Source organism: Anolis sagrei, chromosome 8 (assembly GCF_037176765.1).
Source record: "Anolis sagrei isolate rAnoSag1 chromosome 8, rAnoSag1.mat, whole genome shotgun sequence".
Taxonomy (NCBI): domain Eukaryota; kingdom Metazoa; phylum Chordata; class Lepidosauria; order Squamata; family Dactyloidae; genus Anolis; species Anolis sagrei.
In genome coordinates this window covers 1,646,538-1,670,188 of record NC_090028.1, presented here as the reverse complement: position 1 = coordinate 1,670,188, position 23,651 = coordinate 1,646,538, and the positions used below count along the sequence as shown (strand labels likewise).

General features: G+C 40.9%; 1 protein-coding gene across 8 annotated transcripts in view; it reads left to right on the top strand.

Annotated features, from left to right (window-relative positions):
* The first annotated feature begins 6,041 nt into the window (after positions 1-6,041).
* Positions 6,042-23,651, top strand: part of CNOT1 (CCR4-NOT transcription complex subunit 1) — a 110,318-nt gene continuing 92,708 nt past the window's right edge. For 4 of the 8 annotated variants that reach the window (XM_060787831.2, XM_060787828.2, XM_060787829.2 and 1 more), the window contains exons 1-2: positions 6,042-6,202; positions 16,999-17,274. In XM_060787831.2, the coding sequence (XP_060643814.1) occupies positions 17,173-17,274 (102 nt within the window). In that variant the 5' untranslated portion in view covers positions 6,042-6,202; positions 16,999-17,172. The remainder of the gene's footprint in view (positions 6,203-16,998; positions 17,275-23,651) is intronic. The other 4 variants (XM_060787835.2, XM_060787833.2, XM_060787834.2 and 1 more) reach the window with 1 other exon arrangement.

Sequence of the window (23,651 nt, the reverse complement as noted above, 5' to 3'; positions counted from 1 at the left end):
ATTTCCTGGAAATCTTTAGGCTTCATAAATCAGGCTTATAGACTTCATAAATCCGCCTTATATTTGAATATATATATATATGTATATATATATAGTATATAAGGCGGATTTATGAAGCCTATAAGCCTGATTTACGAATATATACTTTTATATATATATATATATATATATATATATATGTTTGTATATAAGGCGGATTTATGAAGCTTATAAGCCCGATTTACGAATATATACGAATATATACGAATATATATATATATATATATATGTTTGTATATAAGGCGGATTTATGAAGCCTATAAGCCTGATTTATGAATATATATGAATATATATATATATATATATATATGTTCGTATATAAGGCGGATTTATGAAGCTTATAAGCCTGATTTATGAATATATATGAATATATATATATATATATATATATGTTCGTATATAAGGCGGATTTATGAAGCCTATAAGCCTGATTTATGAATATATATGAATATATATATATATATATATATATGTTCGTATATAAGGCGGATTTATGAAGCCTATAAGCCTGATTTATGAATATATATGAATATATATATATATATATATATATGTTCGTATATAAGGCGGATTTATGAAGCTTATAAGCCTGATTTACGAATATATACAAATATATATCTATATATATATTCGTATATAAGGCGGATTTATGAAGCTTATAAGCCTGATTTACGAATATATACAAATATATATCTATATATATATATTCGTATATAAGGCGGATTTATGAAGCCTATAAGCCTGATTTACGAATATATACAAATATATATCTATATATATATTCGTATATAAGGCGGATTTATGAAGCCTATAAGCCTGATTTACGAATATATACAAATATATATCTATATATATATTCGTATATAAGGCGGATTTATGAAGCCTATAAGCCTGATTTACGAATATATACAAATATATATCTATATATATATTCGTATATAAGGCGGATTTATGAAGCTTATAAGCCTGATTTACGAATATATACAAATATATATCTATATATATATATTCGTATATAAGGCGGATTTATGAAGCCTATAAGCCTGATTTACGAATATATACGAATATATATATGTATATATATATTCGTATATAAGGCGGATTTATGAAGCCTATAAGCCTGATTTACGAATATATAGGAATATATATATATATATATATGTTCATATATAAGGTGGATTTATGAAGCTTATAAGCCTGATTTATGAATATATAATATATGTTTGTATATAAGGCGGATTTATGAAGCTTATAAGCCTGATTTACGAATATATACGAATATATCTATATATATAGATATATTCGTATATAAGGCGGATTTATGAAGCCTATAAGCCTGATTTATGAATATATACGTATATATATATGTATATATATATATATATATGTTCGTATATAAGGCGGATTTATGAAGCTTATAAGCCTGATTTACAAATATATACAAATATATATCTATATATATATATTCGTATATAAGGTGGATTTATGAAGCCTATAAGCCTGATTTACGAATATATACAAATATATATCTATATATATATATATTCGTATATAAGGCGGATTTATGAAGCCTAAGCGCCTGATTTACGAATATATAGGAATATATATATGTATATATATATATGTTCATATATAAGGTGGATTTATGAAGCTTATAAGCCTGATTTATGAATATATAATATATGTTTGTATATAAGGCGGATTTATGATGCTTATAAGCCTGATTTACGAATATATACGAATATATATTATATATTCATATATAAGGCGGATTTATGAAGCCTATAAGCCTGATTTATGAAGCCTGTTTTCTAAAGATTTCCAGGAAATTGAATGTTGTGTGTGTATTATATATATATATATATATATATATATATATATACACACACACACGCCACGCCATTGGATATATATATATATATATATATATATATATATGATACACACACACACTTATTTATTTATTTATTTACAAGTTTTGTATACCGACCTTCTCACCTCTCTTGACCGGTTTCCAACCATAATATCACATACAGTCAATAAAACATCAAAATACATATTACAGTAAAACATTAAAAAAGCAATTACATTCAATAACTACAATGGTCAGTCGTCACACTAAAATCGTTGTTCATCATCCTCCATCCATATCTCAGTGTGCTGTCGCACGCTGGGCCTGTGCATTAGACTGTACACAGGACATAAATTCTGTGTGCCCAACGGGACGCCGGGGCTGCCTCAGATTAGAGGCCCTTAGATTCCCCCAAACAGAGTCTTTAGAAGGCTTAAAGTAAGTCCAACAAAGTTCTTTTATTAAGGAACAAACAGGTACTTTAACGGTTTTCTTAACAGTCTATAGGCTCTTTCAATCTTGTTCACTGGGAACAGGCACTATCTTCATAACTGTATACTAACTAATGGGGAAATGCTTAACTTCTAATCTGGGCAGTCTGTACTTGCCTCTGTTGACGTGGAGCCCCTGCACCCGGTACCAACTGCGTCTGGCTTCCGCGAGCGACCCTTGCCTCAACAGAGCTTTGTAGACCTCCAGGGAAAAAGAAGGAGTTCAGGTTGCTGTGATGGCCGGCTGGAGTCCCTCAGCCAAGCTGTGGCTGTATGTCTCCTGGGCAAGCCGTAGGGCTGTATAACCCCGGCCAAGCTGTAAAAGACGAAGCTTTTCTACAGGAGCCACTTCGTTCTATGTCCTGTGCGAAAGGCTTCTCTGTGAGAACTAACTCAAAATGGCTCCTGTTCCCTCCAAAACTCAAAAAGGGGCGGGACCAGGGAACCTAACTATTATTGACAGGTGGCTTGCCCTATGATTGCAGCCAAAAGGAGGCTGTCCAGACCTTGAATCGGTACTTGGCTGCTGTGTCGGACTGGATGAGAGCTAACAAATTGAAATTGAATCCAGACAAGACAGAGGTCCTACTGGTCAATCGTAAGGCCGAACAGGGTATAGGGTTACAGCCTGTGTTAGACGGGGTTACACTCCCCCTGAAGATGCAGGTTCGCAGCTTGGGAGGGATCCTGGACTCATCGCTGAGCCTGGAGCCCCAGGTCTCAGCAGTGGCCGGGAAAACTTTTGCACAATTAAAACTTGTGCACCAGTTGCGCCCGTACCTTGGGAAGTCGGATCTGGCCACAGTGGTCCATGCTCTTGTCACATCCTGACTAGATTACTGCAACGCACTCTATGTGGGGTTGCCTTTGAAGACTGCTCGGAAACTCCAACTAGTCCAACGGGAGGCAGCCAGATTGCTCACCGGAGCGGCGTACAGGGAGCATCCCACCCCCCTGTTGCGTCAGCTCCACTGGCTGCCGATCCAATTCCGAGCACAATTCAAGGTGCTGGTTTTGACCTACAAAACCCTATACGGTTCCGGCCCAGTGTATCTGTCCGAACGGATCTCCCTCTACATCCCACCTCAGAGTTTAAGATCTTCTGGGGAGGCCCTGCTCTCGACCCCACCACTGTCACAAGTGAGATTGGCGGGGACGAGGAGCAGGGCCTTCTCAGTGGTGGCCCCCCACCTGTGGAACTCACTCCCCGGGGAGATCAGATCAGCGACTTCCCTTCTCTCATTCAGGAAAAAGCTGAAAACCTGGATGTGGGACCAGGCTTTTGGAAACTCTGGCAGCTAAAAAGAAAGACCATAATGATGGGCAAATAATGACGAAACCTATTGGACTTATGGAACTCGAAACACTGACCATGAGATTGTTTATTGTTGTGCTATTGTGTTATATATTGATGTTTTTAATCTGTTAATTGCTTAATTATGGTAATCGTTTTATATATGTATGTATTTGGATAAGGGCATCGAATTGTGCCTTCTTTTTGTAAGCCGCCCTGAGTCCCCCCTCGGGGGTGAGAAGGGCGGGGTCTAAGTAGCAGAAATAAATAAATAAATAAATAAAAGAAGCCACCTATCTGCAGGGTCCCTGAAACTTAGGACTGCAATAAACATTAAATGCAAAAGCAAACAGAAATGGAGCTCCTGGCACAGCTGTACCAGCACACTCAGGGTATTGGCTCACTCGTCGAATGCCTGTCTTTCTGAAAGTCAGGATAGACGGGGTGGTTCTGATCTCCGGTGGGAGAGAATTCCAGAGTCGAGGGGCCACCACCGAGAAGCTTGCCATCTATCGGACAGGTGGCAAGCTATTCAACCTCAGCAGACTGAAAGCCAAAACCAAGGTTACAACAACAGCTGTTATAGAACTCCAGTATGCTGATGACAATGTCGTCTGTGCGCATTCAGAAGAAGATCTACAAGCCACTCTAAACACCTTCGCAGAAGCATACGAGAAGCTCGGCCTGTCACTGAACATTGAGAAAACCAAGGTGCTGTTCTAGCAGTCACCAGCCAACCCCTCTCCAATGCCAGAGATACAGCTTAATGGTGTAACATTAGAAAATGTGGACCATTTCCGCTCCCTTGGCAGCCACCTCTCCACCAAAGTCAACATCGACGCTGAAATACAACACCGCCTGAGCTCTGCGAGTGCAGCATTTTCCCGAATGAAGCAGAGAGTGTTTGAGGACCGGGACATCCGTAGGGATACTAAGGTGCTTGTCTATAAAGCTATTGTCCTCCCAACCCTGCTCTATGCCTGTGAGACGTGGACTGTCTACAGACGTCACATGCAGCTCCTGGAACGTTTCCATCAGCGCTGCCTCCGGAAAATCCTGCAAATCTCCTGGGAAGACAAGCGGACAAACGTCAGCGTGCTGGAAGAAGCAAAGACCACCAGCATTGAAGCGATGGTCCTCCGCCATCAACTCCGCTGGACCGGCCACGTTGTCTGGATGCCCGACCACCGTCTCCCAAAGCAGTTGCTCTACTCCGAACTCAAGAACTGAAAACGGGATGTTGGTGGACAGGAAAAGAGATTGAAAGATGGGCTCAAAGCCAACCTTAAAAACTCTGGCATAGACACTGAGAATTGGGAAGCCCTGGCCCTTGAGCGCTCCAGCTGGAGGTCAGCTGTGACCAGCAGTGCTGCAGAATTTGAGGAGGCACAACTGGAGGGTGAGAGAGAGAAACGTGCCAGGAGGAAAGCGCGTCAAGCCAACCTCGACCGGGACCGCCTTCCACCTGGAACCCAATGCCCTCCTCACTGCGGAAGAAGATGCAGAGCAAGAATAGGGCTCCACAGCCACATACGGACCCACAAGGAAACCCATGATGGAAGACCATCTTACTCGTCCAACGAGGGATCGCCTAAGTAAGTAAGTAAGTAAGTACCGAGAAGGCCCTGTCCCTCGTCCCCACCAGACGCGCTTGCGAGGCAGGTGGGACCAAGAGCAGGGCCTCTCCAGATGATCTTAATAATCTTGATGGTTCATAGGGGAGAATAGGTTTGGAGAGGTAAATAGGGCTGGGTATATATGGTATATATATATATATATATGGATAAATCAGGTGCATATTTATCCAACTAGCTCAAGAGGCCTTCCTTGGTGGCAGAAAAGTTATATTAATACATTACAATATTGCTATTATTACCCTTGACCCAAAATCAACAAGGAATGGCTCAGATCTAGAGTGATTCCCAAGCCTTTGGCCTCTAATTGTTTTGGACTACGATTCCCAGAATTCCTGCCCATTGATCTAACGCAGCTGAGGCTTCTGGGAGTTGGAGTCCGAAAGAGCCAAAGTTGTGCCCCATTCATTGAGGCGAAAGGACGGACTGGTGTTTTCCTCTGCTCCCGCCTCGAGACAACCGCGCTGTCATCCCATTGGCCGGATTCACAAACTCCCTCAGAGCCCTGCCTTCCGATTGGGCAGCGAGGACGTGAAGCAACCAATCCGAACCGGGAGGCGGGTTCTTTCCACCTTTTCCCCGCCTCCTCAGCGCTGAGGGCAAAAAAATAAAAGTGCTTTCCCTCAATGTCGGTCCGTGATTGGATGCCATCCGGAAGGCGGGGCTTAAGGAGCGCGAGGCCATTGGATCCCGCCGGTGGAGGCTCCTCCCCGTTGCCTCTTCCCGCCGCGGGGCAGGACGGGAAGAGAAAGGGCCGCGACGTGAGCGCGCGACTCCGGCCGCCATTTTGTTTCGGAGCGAGCGGAGAAGGAAGGAAGGAAGGAAGGGAGAGCGGCTCAGGAGACCGAGGAAGCGAGGGAAGGCAAAGAAGGCAGGCCCCGGCACGCTCGAGGTAAGCCCGGCCTCAGGGAGCGCCTCCCCCGCCTTCTGGAGGTACCACAGCCCGGTCTGGGAGTCAATCGAGGCCCCGGCGGGAGTGCAGGCCCAGGCCTCGCTCGCGGAAGCGCCTCCCGGGCGGGTTATTCGCCCTCCAGGGGGGTTGGACTACAACTCCCACCATTCCTAACAGCCGGTAGGCTGTTAGGAATGGTGGGAGTTGGAGTCCAAACCCCCCTGGAGGGCCCAAGTTGGAAGGGAAGGGAACAGGTCCCGAATTACGAACCAGGACGGCCCAGTAAGTGTTGGGATCTCGTATACAGGGGCATTTCTTCAGAACAGCTACAAATATCCATATCTATCTATCTCCATCTGTATGTGTGCCTGTATATTTATGTATATATACATATATCTATGTATATTCATATGTGTGTCAGGACAGCTCCAGCAACAAATACCCATATCTATCTCCATATGTATGTGTGTCTGTATATTTATGTATGTATATATATCCATATGCCTGGGTGTATCCATATGTCTGTATATATCCATGTATATATGTGTGTGTGTCTGTATATTTATGAATATATACATATATGTATATATATTCATATGTGCCTGTGTGTATCCACATGTCTGTATATATCTGTGTATATATGTGTGTGTGTGTCTGTATATTTATATATACATATATATATATATATATATATATTCATATGTGTGTGTGTATCCATATGCCTGTGTTTATCCATATGTCTATATATCCATGTATATATGTGTGTGTCTGTATATTTATGTATATACGTATATATATTCATATGTGTGTATGTATATCCATATGCCTGTGTGTATCCATATGTCTGTATATATCCGTGTATATATGTGTGTGTGTCTATATGTGTATATATATATGTGTGTATGTATATATATATACACACACACACATGCACACATGTATGTGTGTCTGTATATTTATGTATATATACATATATGTATATTCATGTGTGTGTGTTTATCCATATGCCTGGGTGTATCCATATGTCTGTATATATCCATGTATATATATGCGTGTGTGTATGTATGTATGTGTGTATGTATGTTTATGTATATATACATATATGTATATTCATGTGTGTGTGTGTTTATCCATATGCCTGTGTGTATCCATATGTCTGTATATATCCATGTACGTGTGTGTGTGTGTATGTATATATACACACATATGTATGTGTGTCTGTATATTTATGTATATATACATATATGTATATTCATGTGTGTGTGTGTATATCCATATGCCTGTGTGTATCCATATGTCTGCATATATCCATGTATATGTGTGTGTGTACACACACACACACACACACACACACACATAAACATGGATATACACATATACAGAGTCCACCTGGGGAGATAGGGTGGGTTACAAATAAAGTTGATGTCCAATATATACACAATCCTATAATCATAATAATAAAACTTTATTTATACCCCCATACCTATCTGTCTATCTATCTCCATATGTATGTGTGTCTGTATATATGTGTGTATATTTACGTATATATACATATATTCATATGTGTGTGTGTATATCCATATGCCTGTGTGTATCCATGTTTGTATATATCCATTTACGTGTGGGTGTATGTATGTATATATTATACACACACCAGTTGTACCCGCCACGCGTTGCTGTGGCCAACCTTCCCTCTTTCTCTCCTTCTTTCCCTCCTTCCTTCTCTCCCTCTTTCTTTCCTTCTCTTCTTCCTTCTCTACCTTTTTCATTCCTTTCCCCCTTTTCTTTCTCTTCTGCTGTCACTCTTTTCTTCCTTCTCTCCTTCTCTCCTTCTCTCCTTCTTTCTCTACATCTTCCCCCTTCCTTCCTTCCTTCCCTCTTTCCCTTTTTTCTTTCCTTCTCTCCTTCCTTCCTTCTCTAACTTCCCTTCCTTCCCCCTTTTTCTTTCCCTCCCTCTTTCTCTTCTTCCTTCCTTCACTCCCACTTTCCTTCCTTCCTGCCTGCTTCTCCTTCTCTTCTTCCTTCCTTCTCTATCTCTCTTTCCTTCCCCATTTTTCTTTATCTTCTGTCTCTCTTTTCTTCCTTCTCTCTTTCCTTCTTTCCTTCCCTCCTTCTTTATTATTAATATGTTGTATTACATTATAATATTATCAATATTATATGTATATCCAATATATTGTATTGTATATTATACGCACAGTGCAGGAGGCAAGATGGAACTGCCTTCATGGCCCCTCTCTTCATTCTGATCTCAGAGCAGCAGTTGGTCCAATATATATCCATCCATATATTTTTAACATTCATATATACATATATATATCCATATGTGTATATATACCAATATATATATCCCTATATGCCCATACACATATATCCTTCCATATATATTTATCTCAATGTTTGTGTGTGTGTATCTCTCTCTCTCTCTCTGGATAGCATAGGGAAGTGTGGACACCCCTGTGGTGTTTCCTTTGTTGTCTCTGCCCCTGTTTGGAAGATTTCACCGCATTTTCTGTCTATGTGAGAATTGGATTTTGGAAACTCTGGCTTGTTTTGGAGACAGGATTGGGGATAAAGCTTCAGGAGGAGGAAGCAAGCTTGTTTTCTCCTTCCCTGGAGACTAGGACATGGAACAATGGCTTCAAACTACAAGAAAAGAGATTCCATCTGAACATTAGGAAGAACTTCCTGACTGTGAGAGCCGTTCAGCAGTGGAACTCTCTGCCCCGGAGTGCGGTGGAGGCTCCTTCTTTGGAAGCATTTAAACAGAGGCTGGATGGCCATCTGTCAGGGGTACTTTAAATACAGGGGGTTTATTTATTATTTACTTTATTTCTATACCACTTTCCTCAGCCCTCAGGCGACTCAAAGCGGTGAACAACATCAGTACAAAATATCACAAAACAAGTATAGGGCAATTAAAAACAATTATCACATAAATCATTAACATCAGTATAACAATCATTAGTGTCTCAACAGTAAAATCAGACTCCTGTCTCGTCATCCATTATTCCGTATTCCTATGTTCAATTACACTGTTTAATCAAATGCTTGTTCAAACAGCCAGGTCTTCACTTTCTTCCGAAACGCCAGCAGGGAGGGGGTCAACCTAATATCTGCAGGCAGGGCGTTCCACAGCCGAGGGGCCACCACTGAGAAGGCCCTGTCTCTCGTCCCCGCCAAGCGCGCCTGTGATGCAGGCGGGACCGAGACCAGGGCCTCCCCAGATGATCTTAGTGTCCTAGTCGGTTCATAGGAGGAGATGCGTTCGGAGAGGTAAGTAGGGTCAGAACCGTTTAGGGCTTTATAGGCTAAAGCCAGCACTTTGAATTGTGCCCGGTAGCAAACTGGTAGCCAGTGGAGTTGGCGCAACAGAGGAGAAGTATGCAGCCTGAGTGCCGCTCCTGTTAACAACCTGGCTACCGAGCGCTGGACCATTTGAAGCTTCCGAGCATTCTTCAAAGGCAACCCCACGTAGAGAGCGTTGCAGTAGTCTATGCGGGATGTAACCAGAGCATGGACTACCGTGGCCAAGTCAGACTTCCCAAGGTACGGGCGCAGCTGGCGCACAAGTTTGGACTGGATGGCCCACAAGGTCTCTTCTAACTCTGATTCAGGAAAGACCCCTTTCCGCCATGATGATAACTCTTCCAGGAATGGATCTCCCTTCTTTCCGAGGGGAGAGTCCTCTCACTTCCTGTAGTCTCAGCCCTGTTCTTAAGTAGGAGATGTTTGCAAGTCGGATGTTTTTAACTTGGGGTGGCCTGCAATGTTTGACTCCCTTTGAACTGCTGTGGGATCCTGGGAGGTGTAGTTTCCCATGGCCTTTCCTAGCACTGCCCCTTCCCCCCAAAAACTAAAGGCCCAGATTGCATCGCGTTGAGTCATGGCAGTCAACCGATTCACTCTTTGTGGGTTCTGAATGTTTTGTTTTGTTCCTTAGGCCCATTTGCTGTTCTTTATACATTATCCTTCAATAACTCCATTGCACCTTGTGGTTTCCATTGCTACCAGTTCTGCCATTGCTGATAACAACAGATCCTGCCCAAGACCTCTAATGTTTGTCCCAATTCCATCTTCTTTTCTCACCCACTCGTTCTTCTCCGTGGACAAACAAGAGGCCTTCCTTCTCTGACTCTTCCATTCTCCGTATCAGCGACACTCTTTCCTCCTTTGTTATGACCTCTTTAACTGCCTTTGCTCCCAGAGAGTTGTTTCTCTCCTTTTAATGAGTGCTATATTTTGCTTTGTGGTCTTTGGGAAACTGGGAAACATCCTCAGGCTTGGAGTGGCTTGTTTTTCAGTAGAGTCCGGTGTTGTTTTTCACCACTGGCAGTTATATTCTTCGGGGTTTCCGGATGGTGTATTTTAACAGCACTCACTGTGTTTAATAGAAGTTCAAGCAACTTGAAGGCACACACAGACACCAGCAATTGAACTTGGGACCTTTTGCTTGCAAAGCGTGTGAGTTTTGCTCTGTCTGAGATCTTGCTTTTGTCTATTTGCATTTACTTTATATACTCGAGTATAAGCCTCGTTTTTCAGCCCTTTTTTTAGACCCTCGGCTTATACTCGAGTCAATGTTATTTATTATTTTACTCTGTTATTATTGTTATTTTATTACATTTATTATTTTACTTGTATTATTCCATTTATTATTTTACTCTATTACTTATTATTAGAAGGATACATTATCACATTGACATTGAAGAAGGTTAGAATAACGGTTTAATCAGAATTGGACTGTCTTATCTTAAATTAGAGTTTTATGTAAACACTAGCTGTCCCCTGCCACTTGTTGCTGTGGCTTCGTCTGTATATGTGTTTTGTGTGTATATATATTTGTGTATATGCAGATATATGTGGTTTTGCGCATGCGTTGTAATGTATTTTTTTTGTATTTTTTTTAAAGTAATTTTTATTATTTTATCATAGTTAATACATTTGTCATACATTTGTTTTACAACAGATGCATATTATTCAATACACCTAACATACTTTTTGGCTTTTAAAGTCTCTTTTGCTGTTCTTTTTCAGTGTTTTTATGAGTGATGGTCATTCGTTGGCCTGATATTTCTATTGTGTACAAATTTGGTGGCAATTTATCCAGTGGTTTTTGAGTTATGTTAATCCTACAAACGAACATTACATTTTTATTTATATAGATTTGAAAACATTGAACCTACTGATGCCTCAGTTAATGTACCGTATATACTCAAGTATAAGCGGAGGCACCTGATTTTACCACAAAAAACTGGGAAAACTTATTGACTTGAGTATAAGCTGAAGGTGGGAAATGCAGGAGTTACTGGTAAATTTCAAAATAAAAAGAGATATCAATAAAATTACATTAATTGAGTCATCAGTAGGATAAGTGTTTTTGAATATTTACATAAAACTAATTTAAGATAAGACTGTCCAGCTCTGATTGAATCATTACTCTAATCTTCAGTGTAAATGTGCTTATGTATCCTTCCAATAATAATAAAGATAGTAAAATAATAATAATAATAATAATAATGAAATCCAGCATATATACCTCGTTTGCTGTGTCATACTGTGTTTTTGTGTCAGGATAATAATAATAATAATAATAATAATAATAATAATAATAATAGAGTAAAATAATGGAACTGTAATAACAGTGATAACAGAGTAAAATTATAAATGCAGTTACAATAAAAATAAAGTAAAATAATACATGTAATAATAATATATAAATAATACTAATAACAAATAGAGTAAAATAATAAATGTAATAAAATAATAATAGAGCAAAGTAATGTAAATAGAATAATAATTAATATATTAAAATAATCATGTAATAAAATGATACTAATAACAAAGTAAAATAATAAATAACCTTGACTTGAGTATAAGTCGAAAGGAACTTTTTCAGCCCAAAAAGAGGGCTGGAAAACTAGGCTTATACTCGAGTATATACAGTAATTTTATTGGTATCTATTGACCCATAGCTACTACATTTCCCACCCTCGGCTTATACTCGAGTCAATACCTTTCCCCAGTTTTTTTGTGGTAAAATTAGGTGCATCGGCTTATATTCGGGTCGGCTTATACTCAGGGATATACGGTATTCAGCTCTCAGCATCTTAAAGTTGTTACTAGTCATAACTACGATTTAGGCTGGATTTATATTGCTATATAATCCAGTTTCTGAATCCAGGTGGTCTGCTTTGAGCCAGATTATGTATTAGTCTACACGGCCAAATAATCCAGTTCAGAGCAGATCATCTGGATTCAGAAACTGGCTTATACGGAAGTGTAGCCTTATTGTGGGTTTCTCTGCTGTTCCTGCCTAATCTCTTTCTCCTTACATTCAGAAACCTTCGGTGGCCTTGTTCTCTTATCTCTCTGTTCTGAGAGGCCAGCACAGTTCTGTCTTGCAACCTTTGCTCTTTAAGCTCATATACTCGAAAGGGTTTCCCGATAAGTCAGACAGCTCCTGTTGTGCTAAATAAACAGAAATTTGTAGAAAAATGGAGTTTGGAACATATTGACCAGCTAAAGCGTGGTAGGAATTGTGCCATCTTGTAGGAGTTGCAGTTCTACAATGTTTGGGGGAATGGTCCAATTTCTACATTTGAGTTTAAGTTGAGATATCAAAATTAAAAACAGAATCATTTAAGGTCTCGCAATTACTTTTTAAACAGGAAGTGTTTTCCTTGTGGTTCTTGCACCGACATAGTTTATTTATTTATGTATTTCAAGTATTTCTATCCCGTCTCTTCTCTACCCCCGAAGGGGGACTCAGGATGGCTTACCTATAGTAGCGATGTAACGCCGCTACCCAACAATCTATATCAGGGGTATTCAAACTTTTTAAACAAAGGGCCAGGTCACAGTCCCTCAAACTATTGGAGGGCCGGATTATAATTTGAAAAAAACATGAATGAATTCCTATGCACACTGCACATATCTTATTTGTAGTGCAAAGAACACTTAAAAAGAATACAATAATTAAAATGAAAAATAATTTTAACAAATATAAACTTACTAGCATTTCAATGGGAAGTGTGGGCCTGCTTTTGGCTGATGAGATAAGGTTGTTGTTGTTGTTATTATTGTGTGCTTTCAAGTCATTTCAGACTTAGGTTGAGCCTGAGTGAGGGCCGGGTAAATGACCTTGGAGAGCCACATCCGGCCCCTGTGCCTTAGTTTGAGGACCCCTGATCTATATAAAGAAAAATGTAATGTTCGTTTGTGGGATTAACATAACTCAAAAACCACTGGACGAATTGACACCAAATTAGGACGCAAGACATCTAACAACCCAATGTATGTCCTTCACTCAAAAAAATTGATTTTGTCATTTGGGAGTTGTAGTTGCTGGGATTTAAAGTTCATCTACAATCAAAGAGCATTCTGAACTCCACCAACGATGGAATTGAACCAGACTTGGTACACAGAACTCACATGACCCCCAGAAAATACTAGAAGGGTTTGGTGGGCATTGACCTTGGAGTTGTGGAGTTGTAGTTCACCTACATCCAGAGAGCACTGTGGACTCAAGCAATGATGGATCTGGACCAAACTCTACATGAATACTCAATATACCCAAATGTGAACACTGGTGGAGTTTGGGGAAAATAGAATCTTTACATTTGCGAGTTGTACTTGCTGGGATTTATAGTTCACCTACAATCACAGAGCATTCTGAACCCCACCAACGATAGAATTGTGCCAAACCTCCCACACAGAACCCCCATGTGGGCCACAGCAACACGTGGCAGGGGACGGCTAGTTCATTTATATTATCAATGGGCCTTATTTGGCTTTTGGGGCCTTTGTCTTTACTAACAAAATAATACATTGTATATAATACTAATAATAATAATACAATATTATAATTATATTATATATTTACATTACATGTAAATAGTACTAATAATATTACAGTATAATGGTATAGTGTAATATAGTAATATATAATACTGATATTGTACTATGCTAATAACATATATTGTATGAAAATATATCTTGTAAGCCGCTTTGAGTCCCCTTCGGGGTGAGAAGGGCGACATAGAAATGCCACAAATAAATCATTGACTTCCTGGTATTAAGCAAGAAGTCATAATAAAGGATCTTTGTGGAGACATATAGCTCAAGAGTCTGTTTAGGGAAATGCACAGAATTTATTCTCTTTTTTCCATTAGTACTTGCTTAGTTTACTGCTTGTGTAGCAGTCATATTAGTTTAACCAAATAACAGGGTATAGCTTGGCAAGCATGTATAAAGGATGAAGCGGATGTCAACTCATTTGGTATGTCTTGCTGTATTAGTAAAACAGTGGGTGAACTTAACCACCTGTGAAGTTTTCAGTGTATATACAATACTAGCTGACCCTTTGGAACAAAGGTGCATTCCGGGTTTTTGCTGCTGAGCGTTTACCTGGGAATGCTGGATAAATGGCATTGTCCTGGACCAGTGAGTGGGTATGAGGCTGTTTCTGTCTTGTATTGTATTTTAATGGTTGCTACTAAAATTTCATGGCCAGGCTTGCCCCACTGCATTGTTTATACAGGATCTGCCCATGTGTCCAGAAGGTCAGGGTGCGGCTGTTCATTCCTGCTTGTCACTGTTCCATAGAACTTGCCATGTAACATTTCTTTTCTGGAATTTTTTAAAAAATAACCTTGATTCTTTGCTTGTGAGTGAATGCATCTGTTACTGGTGTTGCAAAATGTTCTAAAGCTTACATGGGATGGGTTGTACTTGTATATTCGCTTTACTAAAACAAACGTAGGAAACAGTGGGACAGAATGTGAAAATAAATGGCGTAATGATTTTTTCCCCCCATAATGATACATTATACTTGAAAGGAAGACAGTTGATATCTTTCTCCCTTGATATGCCTCGAGGTTTGTTTTCTTCTCCCTTTAGTCCCTTTGTTAAATGTATTACTGTGGCTATTTGCCCATTTATTTATTTATTTGCCCATGTATTTATTTACTGTATTTGTATACTGCCTTTCTCAGCCTTTCGGCGACTCAAGGCAGTTTACAGGCAGCAAGTCAATACACACAATATCAACATGCACATAAAAACATTAAATACAATATGAATCCACAACAGAAACAATAAGCAACACCCAGGAGGCAGGTGTTTTTTAAAGTCTCCTCCTCAGTCCCCTTTCTCCTCTTAGCTGGCTTGTGGGGGCGGGGGTGGGGGTGGGGGTGGCAGCAAGACTTCCTCCTGAGGTGGCAGGCAGATGTAGTAAGCAACAGCCAGAAGACAGATGTTTTTAAAGTATCCTCCTCAGTCCCCTTTCTCCTCTTAGCCAGCTTTTGGGGCAGTGGGGGGGAGTGGCAGCAAGACTTCCTTCTGAGGTGGCAAGCAGATGTAGTAAGCAACAACCAGGAGACAGGTGTTTTTAAAGTCTTCTCCTCAGTCCCCTTTCTCCACTTAGCCAGCTTTTTTTGGGGGAGGGGGAGAAAGAGCAGGACTCCCTCCTCCTCCTCCTGAGGTGGCAGGCAGATGTAGTATGCAACAACCAGGAGACAGGTGTTTTTAAAGTCTTCTCCTCAGTCCCCTTTCTCCTCTTAGCCAGCTTTTTGGGGGGGGGGAGAAGGAGCAGGACTCCCTCCTCCTCCTCCTGAGGTGGCAAGCAGATGTAGTAAGCAACAGCCAGGAGACAGGTGGTTTTAAAGTCTCCTCCCCAGTCCCCTTTCTCCTCTTAGCCAGCTTGGGGGGGGGGGGGAGAAGCAGGACTTCCTCCTCCTCCTCCTGAGGTGGCAGGCAGATGTAGTAAGCAACAGCCAGGAGACAGGTGTTTTTAAAGTCTCCTCCCCAGTCCCCTTTCTCCTCTTAGCCAGTTAATTAGAAAAGGGTGTCGGAACGCTTCTCCCCTTATGAACCCTCCAGGACTTTAAGATCGTCTGGGGAGGCCGTGCTCTCGATCCCACCTTTGTCCCAAATATGGTTGGCGGGAACGAGAGACAGGGCCTTCTCGGTGGCAGCCCCTCGCCTATGGAATGCCATCCCTTAGGATAACAGATCGGCCCCCTCCCTTTTAACATTTCAAAAGAGAGTCAACACTTGGCTCTTTGAGCAGGCATTTGCAAATACAGTGTAACAGACATAGGAAAATTGAATGGTTGGACAATGTGATTGGACAATGTTTTTAACAGGAGACCCTAATGTTCATGTTTTTATTGATTTTGTTACGATTTTGTTATCCAATTGTTTTATTGTATTAAAATTGTATTTGATTGTCTTGACACCAACTGTAAACCGCCCCAAGTCACCTGTGGGCTGAGAGGGGCGGTATTTAAATATAGTAAATCTATATATATTAAAAGCTAGTGGTCGTCGTTAGTAGCCTAAAAACAAACAAACTATGGGGCCAACTGACATCAAATTTGGCCTCCAAACTTCTCATACCGCAAGGTATGACCAACAATTAAAAAAAAACCCCAAAACTGTGAAAACATAAACATATACACACATATATATATACACATGCAAACCACACATATATACATATACACAAGCACACACAAATATACACATGCACACACATATATATACATATACATTCCCTACCTTCATAACCTTTGAAAACCCTTACAGCTTAAAAGCCTGGCTTCTTCCTTCCTACAGGAAATCTTTGTGGGGAGGTGTCCCCTAGCCCAGATTGTTTCATGTCCGGGATTCCTGTTTTCTGAGGCCACAGCAATGTGTGGCCAGGTTACAGCTAGTAAATAAATAAATAATATCGCGAAATACCACTTTTAACATTTGAGGAAGTTATAACGCTTTCTGGTTTGCTTTTGCAGGTGCCATGGTTCAGAAAAGATTGAGAACACCGGGAAAGAAGAGCTGAAGACACAGCAGGAACTGAGTTATCTGCTTACTAGGGGGAAAAACATTAACCTGTCTCTGAGGTGACTAAAGGGGAATAATGGTGATTTTGCGCCGGGCTCGGCCGCCTGCTTCCGCCCCAACCAGCAATGAATCTTGACTCGCTCTCGCTGGCCTTGTCTCAAATCAGCTACCTGGTGGACAATTTAACCAAGAAAAACTACCGAGCCAGCCAGCAGGAAATACAGCACGTGAGTAGGAAATCGCACACAAAACATTTTCCGTTGACATGATGGTGGGGATGAAAAAAGAGCTTTAGCTCCGTTTGGTATCTTTTGCAGTCCTAGTTCTGACCGAGTTAGTTTCGAATCAAGAATTAGAAAGTCCGATATTTTTATTCTACACTTTTTCTGGGAGTTGAGGCATCTGTATTTTAAACTCCACTGTAAGGTCCTTTTGTCAGTAATGTTATTTACTACCTCTTTCTGGAGAAGTGCAGATTTCCAGGACTCTATTATCAACAACATCTTTATAAATCTACTGTGTGTTTTTCATTTGCTTCTTACACCAAATATAGCATTATCAGGGCTGACTCTTAAAAGGCTTATATATATTAGATTACTGCAATGCGCTCTACGTGGGGTTGCCTTTGAAGACTGTTCGGAAACTCCAACTAGTCCAGCGGGAGGCAGCCAGACTGCTCACCAGAGCATCATACAGGGACGTTGTGTCAGCTCCGCTGTTGTGTCAGCTCCACTGGCTGCCGATCCAGTTCCGAGCACAATTCAAAGTGCTGGTTTTGACCTACAAAACCCTATACGGTTCCAGCCCAGTGTATCTGAACGGATCTCCCTCTACGTCCCAAACTGAAAACATGGATTTGGGACCAGGCATTCGGACAATTGGGCAGATAAAGAAAGGACTATGACAATGATTAGGAAATGATCAATGGAATAGAACTATGGATCTCTGAAAAACGAAACGCTGAGCATGAGAATAGTTTTTTATATAATATGTTATATACTGATTGTTTTGATTGTTTTGACTGTGATAATTGTTTTAACTATGGTTTTGTACATTATGTGTAATTTGTATAGGCATCGAATTGTGCCTTTTTTGTAAGCCGCCCTTAGTCCCCCCTTGGGGGTTGAGAAGGGCGGGGTAGAAGTACCCCCCCCCTCTCTCTATATATATATATAGTTGAGGAAGGCAAGTAAGTTTCTGAAATATTCTCCAGTTCTCTGTGTGTTTTGTTGGCCTGTCTTTTGCCTGGTGTATTAGAACTGTAGAAATATCAATAATAATAATAATAATAATAATAATAATAATAATCATCATCATCATCATCATCTGGCTACCAGTATTAAAAATCTCTAAAATTACAACAGCACAACAACAGAGGGGAAACAAACAAGGACATCTAATCACCTCTCAACAAAAGATTGCTCTAGGCACCTCTAGACCATGGCCATATAGCCCGGAAAAATCTACAACAACCCAATAATAATCTATATAAATAAAAATATAATGTTAGTTTGTGGGATTAACAGAACTCAAAAACCACTGGATGAATTGACACCAAATTTGGACACAAGACACCTCTCAGGCCAACGAGTGACCATCACTCATAAAAACGCTGAAAAACACAGCAGAAAGGACTTCAAAAGCCCTCAAAAGCTAAATGAGGAAAATCTAAATGACAATACAGAAAAAGGAAGAAAGTGGGAGGAAAGGGGAGGGGGGAAAAGAAAGAAAGAAAAGAAAGAGGGAGGGAAAGAAAGAAGGAAAGGAAGAAGGAAGGAAAGGAAGAAAGAGAGAGGGAAAGAAAAAGGGGGAAGGAAAGAAAGTTAGAGAAGGAAGGAAGGAGAGAAGGAAAGAAAAAGGGAAAGAAGGAAGGAAAGAGCGAAGAAAGGGGGAAGAGGTAGAGAAAGGGAAGGAAGGAAAGAAGGAAAGGGAGAAGCATAGAAGCAAAGAGATGAGGAAAGAGTTAGAGAAGAAAGGAGAGAAAGGGAGGGAAAGAAAAAGGGGGAAGGAAGGAAAGAGATAGGGAAGGAAGAGGGAGTGAAGGAAGGAGAGAAAGAGGGAAGGTTGGCCACAGCAACACGTGGCGGGTACAGCTAGTAATAATAATAATAATAATCTTTATTTAGACCCCGCCACCATCTCCCCAGTGGGGACTCGGAGCGGCTTACATGAGGCCAAGCCCAAACAACAAATTACAATAAAGTAAAGCCACAACACAACCGAAAATGCAGAAATAAACAACAACATATATTGTCGAAGGCTTTCATGGCCGGAATCACTCAGTTCTTGTGGGTTTTTTCGGGCTATATGGCCATGTTCTAGAGGCATTTCTCCTGACGTTTCGCCTGCATCTATGGCAGGCATCCTCAGAGGGTGAGGTCTGGAGCTGGGAAAAAAGCTCCAGACCTCACCCTCTGAGGATGCCTGCCATAGATGCAGGCGAAACGTCAGGAGAAATGCCTCTAGAACATGGCCATATAGCCCGAAAAAACCCACAAGAACTGAACAACATCATAATTACATAAAACATGTAAATACATAACAATATAAAATTACAATAGGTGCAATCACAATGACAATGAGCGGGCTGCATGTAATGATTAAAAGAGAGCCGAATTAAAACTAATTAAAACTCGGGCGAGATAAAAGAGAGAGAGATTATTTGCGGCGGAGGGGCTCATTATAGCGGGGGTTGTGGAATCAAGTTTTCCCACAGACAGAACGTTGAGGCTAAGCAGAAGTGTGGAATTGTATACCTACTCTCCAAAGGCGCAGCGGAAGAGCCAGGTTTTAAGGTCCTTTTTAAAGGTTTCTAGGGTAGGGGCTTTCCTAATTTCTCTAGGCAGTGAGTTCCAGTGTTGGGGGGCCACAGAGGAGAAAGCTCTCTCCCTTGTGCTTACCAAGGGAGCTTGTGAAACTGGCAGGGGTGAAAGAAGGGCCTCCCCACATGAACGGAGGGCCCAAGATGGTACATGGAGGGAGATATGGTCACGAAGGTAGGCGGGTCCCAAACCGTTTAGGGCTTTGTAGGTGATAACCTGCACCTTGAATTGGGACTGGAAAATAAACAGCAGCCAGTGGAGCTCCTTAAACGGGGGGTTGACCGCTCCCTTTAAGTTGCCCCAGTTATTAATCTGGCTGCCGAACATTGGACCAGTTGTAGTTTCCGGGCCGTCTTCAAGGGTAGCCCCACGTAGACAGCATTACAGTAATCCAGTCTAGAGGTATCTAAGGCATGGACCACGTGGTCAAGTCAGACTTCACGATAATAGATAATATCTATAGTAGGCTAAATCTGACATCTGTCCTGGCTATTTTTTATCTATTTTCATCAACTGGGCTGTACGTTGGCTGTGATTAAAATGTCTCACTTGTTTCATTGGGTCTCTTTCTGTGTGGGACCAGCACTGGATTTAGTTGAGCATGTGTAGCATGCCGGTTCCTTATCTGTGGAACACATGGCGCTGTAAATGTGGTTGGACTGCAACCGCTGTCCTTCAGCATTGTTTGGGGTTGATGAGAGCTGCAGCGGGAAGGCCAGCCATTGCCCTCCTTGCTGCACGTTGAGTCACACGGCTCTCATCAGGAAAACATGTAAGCGTCCATGTACTCCTTGGGTGTAATGTCTCACTCTATAATCACACCCCGTTCCCAAAGGCATTTCCTGTATTGTAATCTCTGCCCTGGAAAAACATGGATAATAAAAACCAGCAGTCAGCCACAGAGAGCCAGTGTTGCTCCCAAGCTGCCTCCTATATGGATTCTCTTGAGTGCTGATGGAGGATGTAAACTTTGCAGAAATGGGTTGAAACATACGCCTTTCACTCACATTCTGCCCAGTTTAATCTCCAGTGCTGAGAGGGCTTCCTTTTCAAAAAGCAGCTTCAGCCTGAATAATTTAAGCTGCTTTTTTTTTTTTTGTCGTGTCAGAAGTCGCTTCTGGTGTGAAAGAATTGTCTGTCTGCAAGGATGTTGCCCAGGTGACGCCTGGATGATTTTTGATGTTTTTATCATCCTTGTGGGAGGCTTCTCTCATGTCCCTGCGTGAGGAGCTGGAGCTGATAGAGGGAGCTCATCCACCTCTCCCCGGATTCGAACCTGCGACCTGTCGGTCTTCAGTCCTGCCGGCACAGGGGTTTAACCCACTGCGCCACCGGAGACTCCATATATAATACTGATATTGTACTATGCTAATAATATAATATACTAGCTGTCCCCCGCCACGCGTTGCTGTGGCCCAGTCTGTTGATCTGGAAAATAAAGTAATGAGAAAGTGTTGATTTCTAACACTTTCTCCATTCAAGTATCTCTCAACTGTATGTAATTTCTTTATGCTTGTGGGTAAACAATATTTCTTGCTGTTTCTTTGTTAGTATTGATGTGGAGAGTGTCTGGTTTGCCCTATGATACTATATCTCTCTCTGCGTGAATCATATCTATCTATCTATACATCTATATCTATGGCTGGATGGCTCTTTGTCAGGACTTTGTTTACGTTTTCTTGCCCTGATGAAGGGAGTTGGGTTGGATGGCCTTCAGTATTTTCTGTTGGTCATAGGGATTTTGTGTGGGAAGTTTGCCCCTATTCTGTTGTTCGTGGGGTTCAGAATGCTCTTTGATTGTAGGTGAACTGTGAATCCCAGTGACTACAACTCCCAAATGCCAAGGTCTATTTCCCCCAAACTCTATCTGTGTTCATATTTGGGTGTATTGAGTGCTTCTGCCAAGTTTGGTCCAGATCCATCATTGTTTGAGTCCACAGTGCTCTCTGGATGTAGGTGAACTACAACTCCCAAATTTAAGGTCAGTGCTCACCAAACCCTTCCAATAGTTTCTGTTGGTCATGGGAGTTCTGTGTGCCAAGTTTGGTTCAATTCCATCGTTGGTGGAGTTCAGAATGCTCTCTGATTGTAGGTGAACTATAAATCCCAGCAACTACAACTCCCAAATGACAAAATCATGATTTTTGAGTGATGGTCACTCCTTGTGTTGTGAGACGTTTTGTTGCCAAATTTGGTGTGATTTCGTTCATTGGTTCTTTTGTTTTTAAGGTACTCATTATGCACAAAGCATTTATATATATATATAGATTATTTAAGCTGCTATTTAATACATGCGCAGTCCAGTAGGAACAAACAGCCAGTTAGATGCAGGCAAAACGTGAGGAGAGAATGCTACTACTGGAACATGGCCATACAGCCCAAAAAACTCACAGCAACCCACCTTTGGAGAAGTTGTGGTGTGTCACCTGGACAATATGCTGAAGTGAACATTAATAAGCTGTCCGAAATTTTGTGAAAAAGATTGCTTTTGGTGCAGGAAACAATTTGTATACTGTATATACTCAAGTATAAGCCTAGTCCTTTTTTTAGGCTGAAAAAGTCTCCCTCGGCTTATACTTGATTCAAGGTTTTTGATTATTTTACTCTATTATTATTATTATTATTATTATTATTATTATTATTATTACATTTATTATTTTATTCTTTATTATTATTATTACATTTATTATTTTACTCTATTATTATTATGTAAACACACTGAAGAAGGTTAGAATAATCAGAGGACAGTCTTACCTTATTTATTCAAAAACATTTAACCTATCGATGCCTCAATTAATGCAATTTTATTGGTATCTATTTTTATTTTGGAATTTACCAGTAGCTGCTGCATTTCCCACCCTCGGCTTATACTAGAATAATAGAATCAAAGAGTTGGAAGAGACCTCATGGGCCATCCAGTCCAACCCCCTGCCAAGAAGCAGGAATATTGCATTCAAATCAGTGATCACCCCTAGAGTCAATCTGTTTTCCCAATTTTTTGTGGTAAAATGAGGTGCCTCGGCTTATATTCAGGTCGGCTTATACTCGAGTATATACGGTAAATACCCACCCCATATATAAAAGTATATAAAACGTGCACTTTCTCACAGATAAGCAGGAGTCCAGGGAAACACGAATGTTGTACTGTTGTCTGGTTTTCAGGCTGTATAGCCATGTTCTAGCAGCAAGTGGCGTCTATATAGTGGTGGAATATTCAGGGAAACCACACAACACCCCATTGACTCCGACTGTGAAAGCCTTTGACAATAGAATTATGAATTTTTCTGGTTATGAACATTGTGCAACACATGGTTAGAAGAAAGAAAACAATTTTTTTTCAGGAAGGAGGAAGCCTGTGGCCCTCAGTTTGCAACTGTTGTATTTTTGCAAATTCTAATTTTTGTTTCTGTGTTTGCTTACTGAACTGATTAACCAGAAGCGAATGGGAAACCTGTCTCAATAGCTTGGAAGGCACTCACTTCCAACTTTTTGATGTTGTGGGTGAGGGATTGGTCAGTTAGCTTGATTGAGAAGACGGGTCTTGGATTGTACCTCTCTTCCACATCATATATTTTTCTCTCTGAAAGGATCACAGCTTGTTTCCATGAAGGAGCGCAGTCTGTTGACTCTTCTCGGTGAGGTGCCTTCCCTTCTTGCATTGCCTCAAGGAATAATAATAATAATAATAATAATACTTTATTTATACCCTGCTACCACCTTCTGCCAACCTAGCAGTTCGAAAACATGCAAATGTGAGTAGATCAATAGTTACCGCTCTGGCG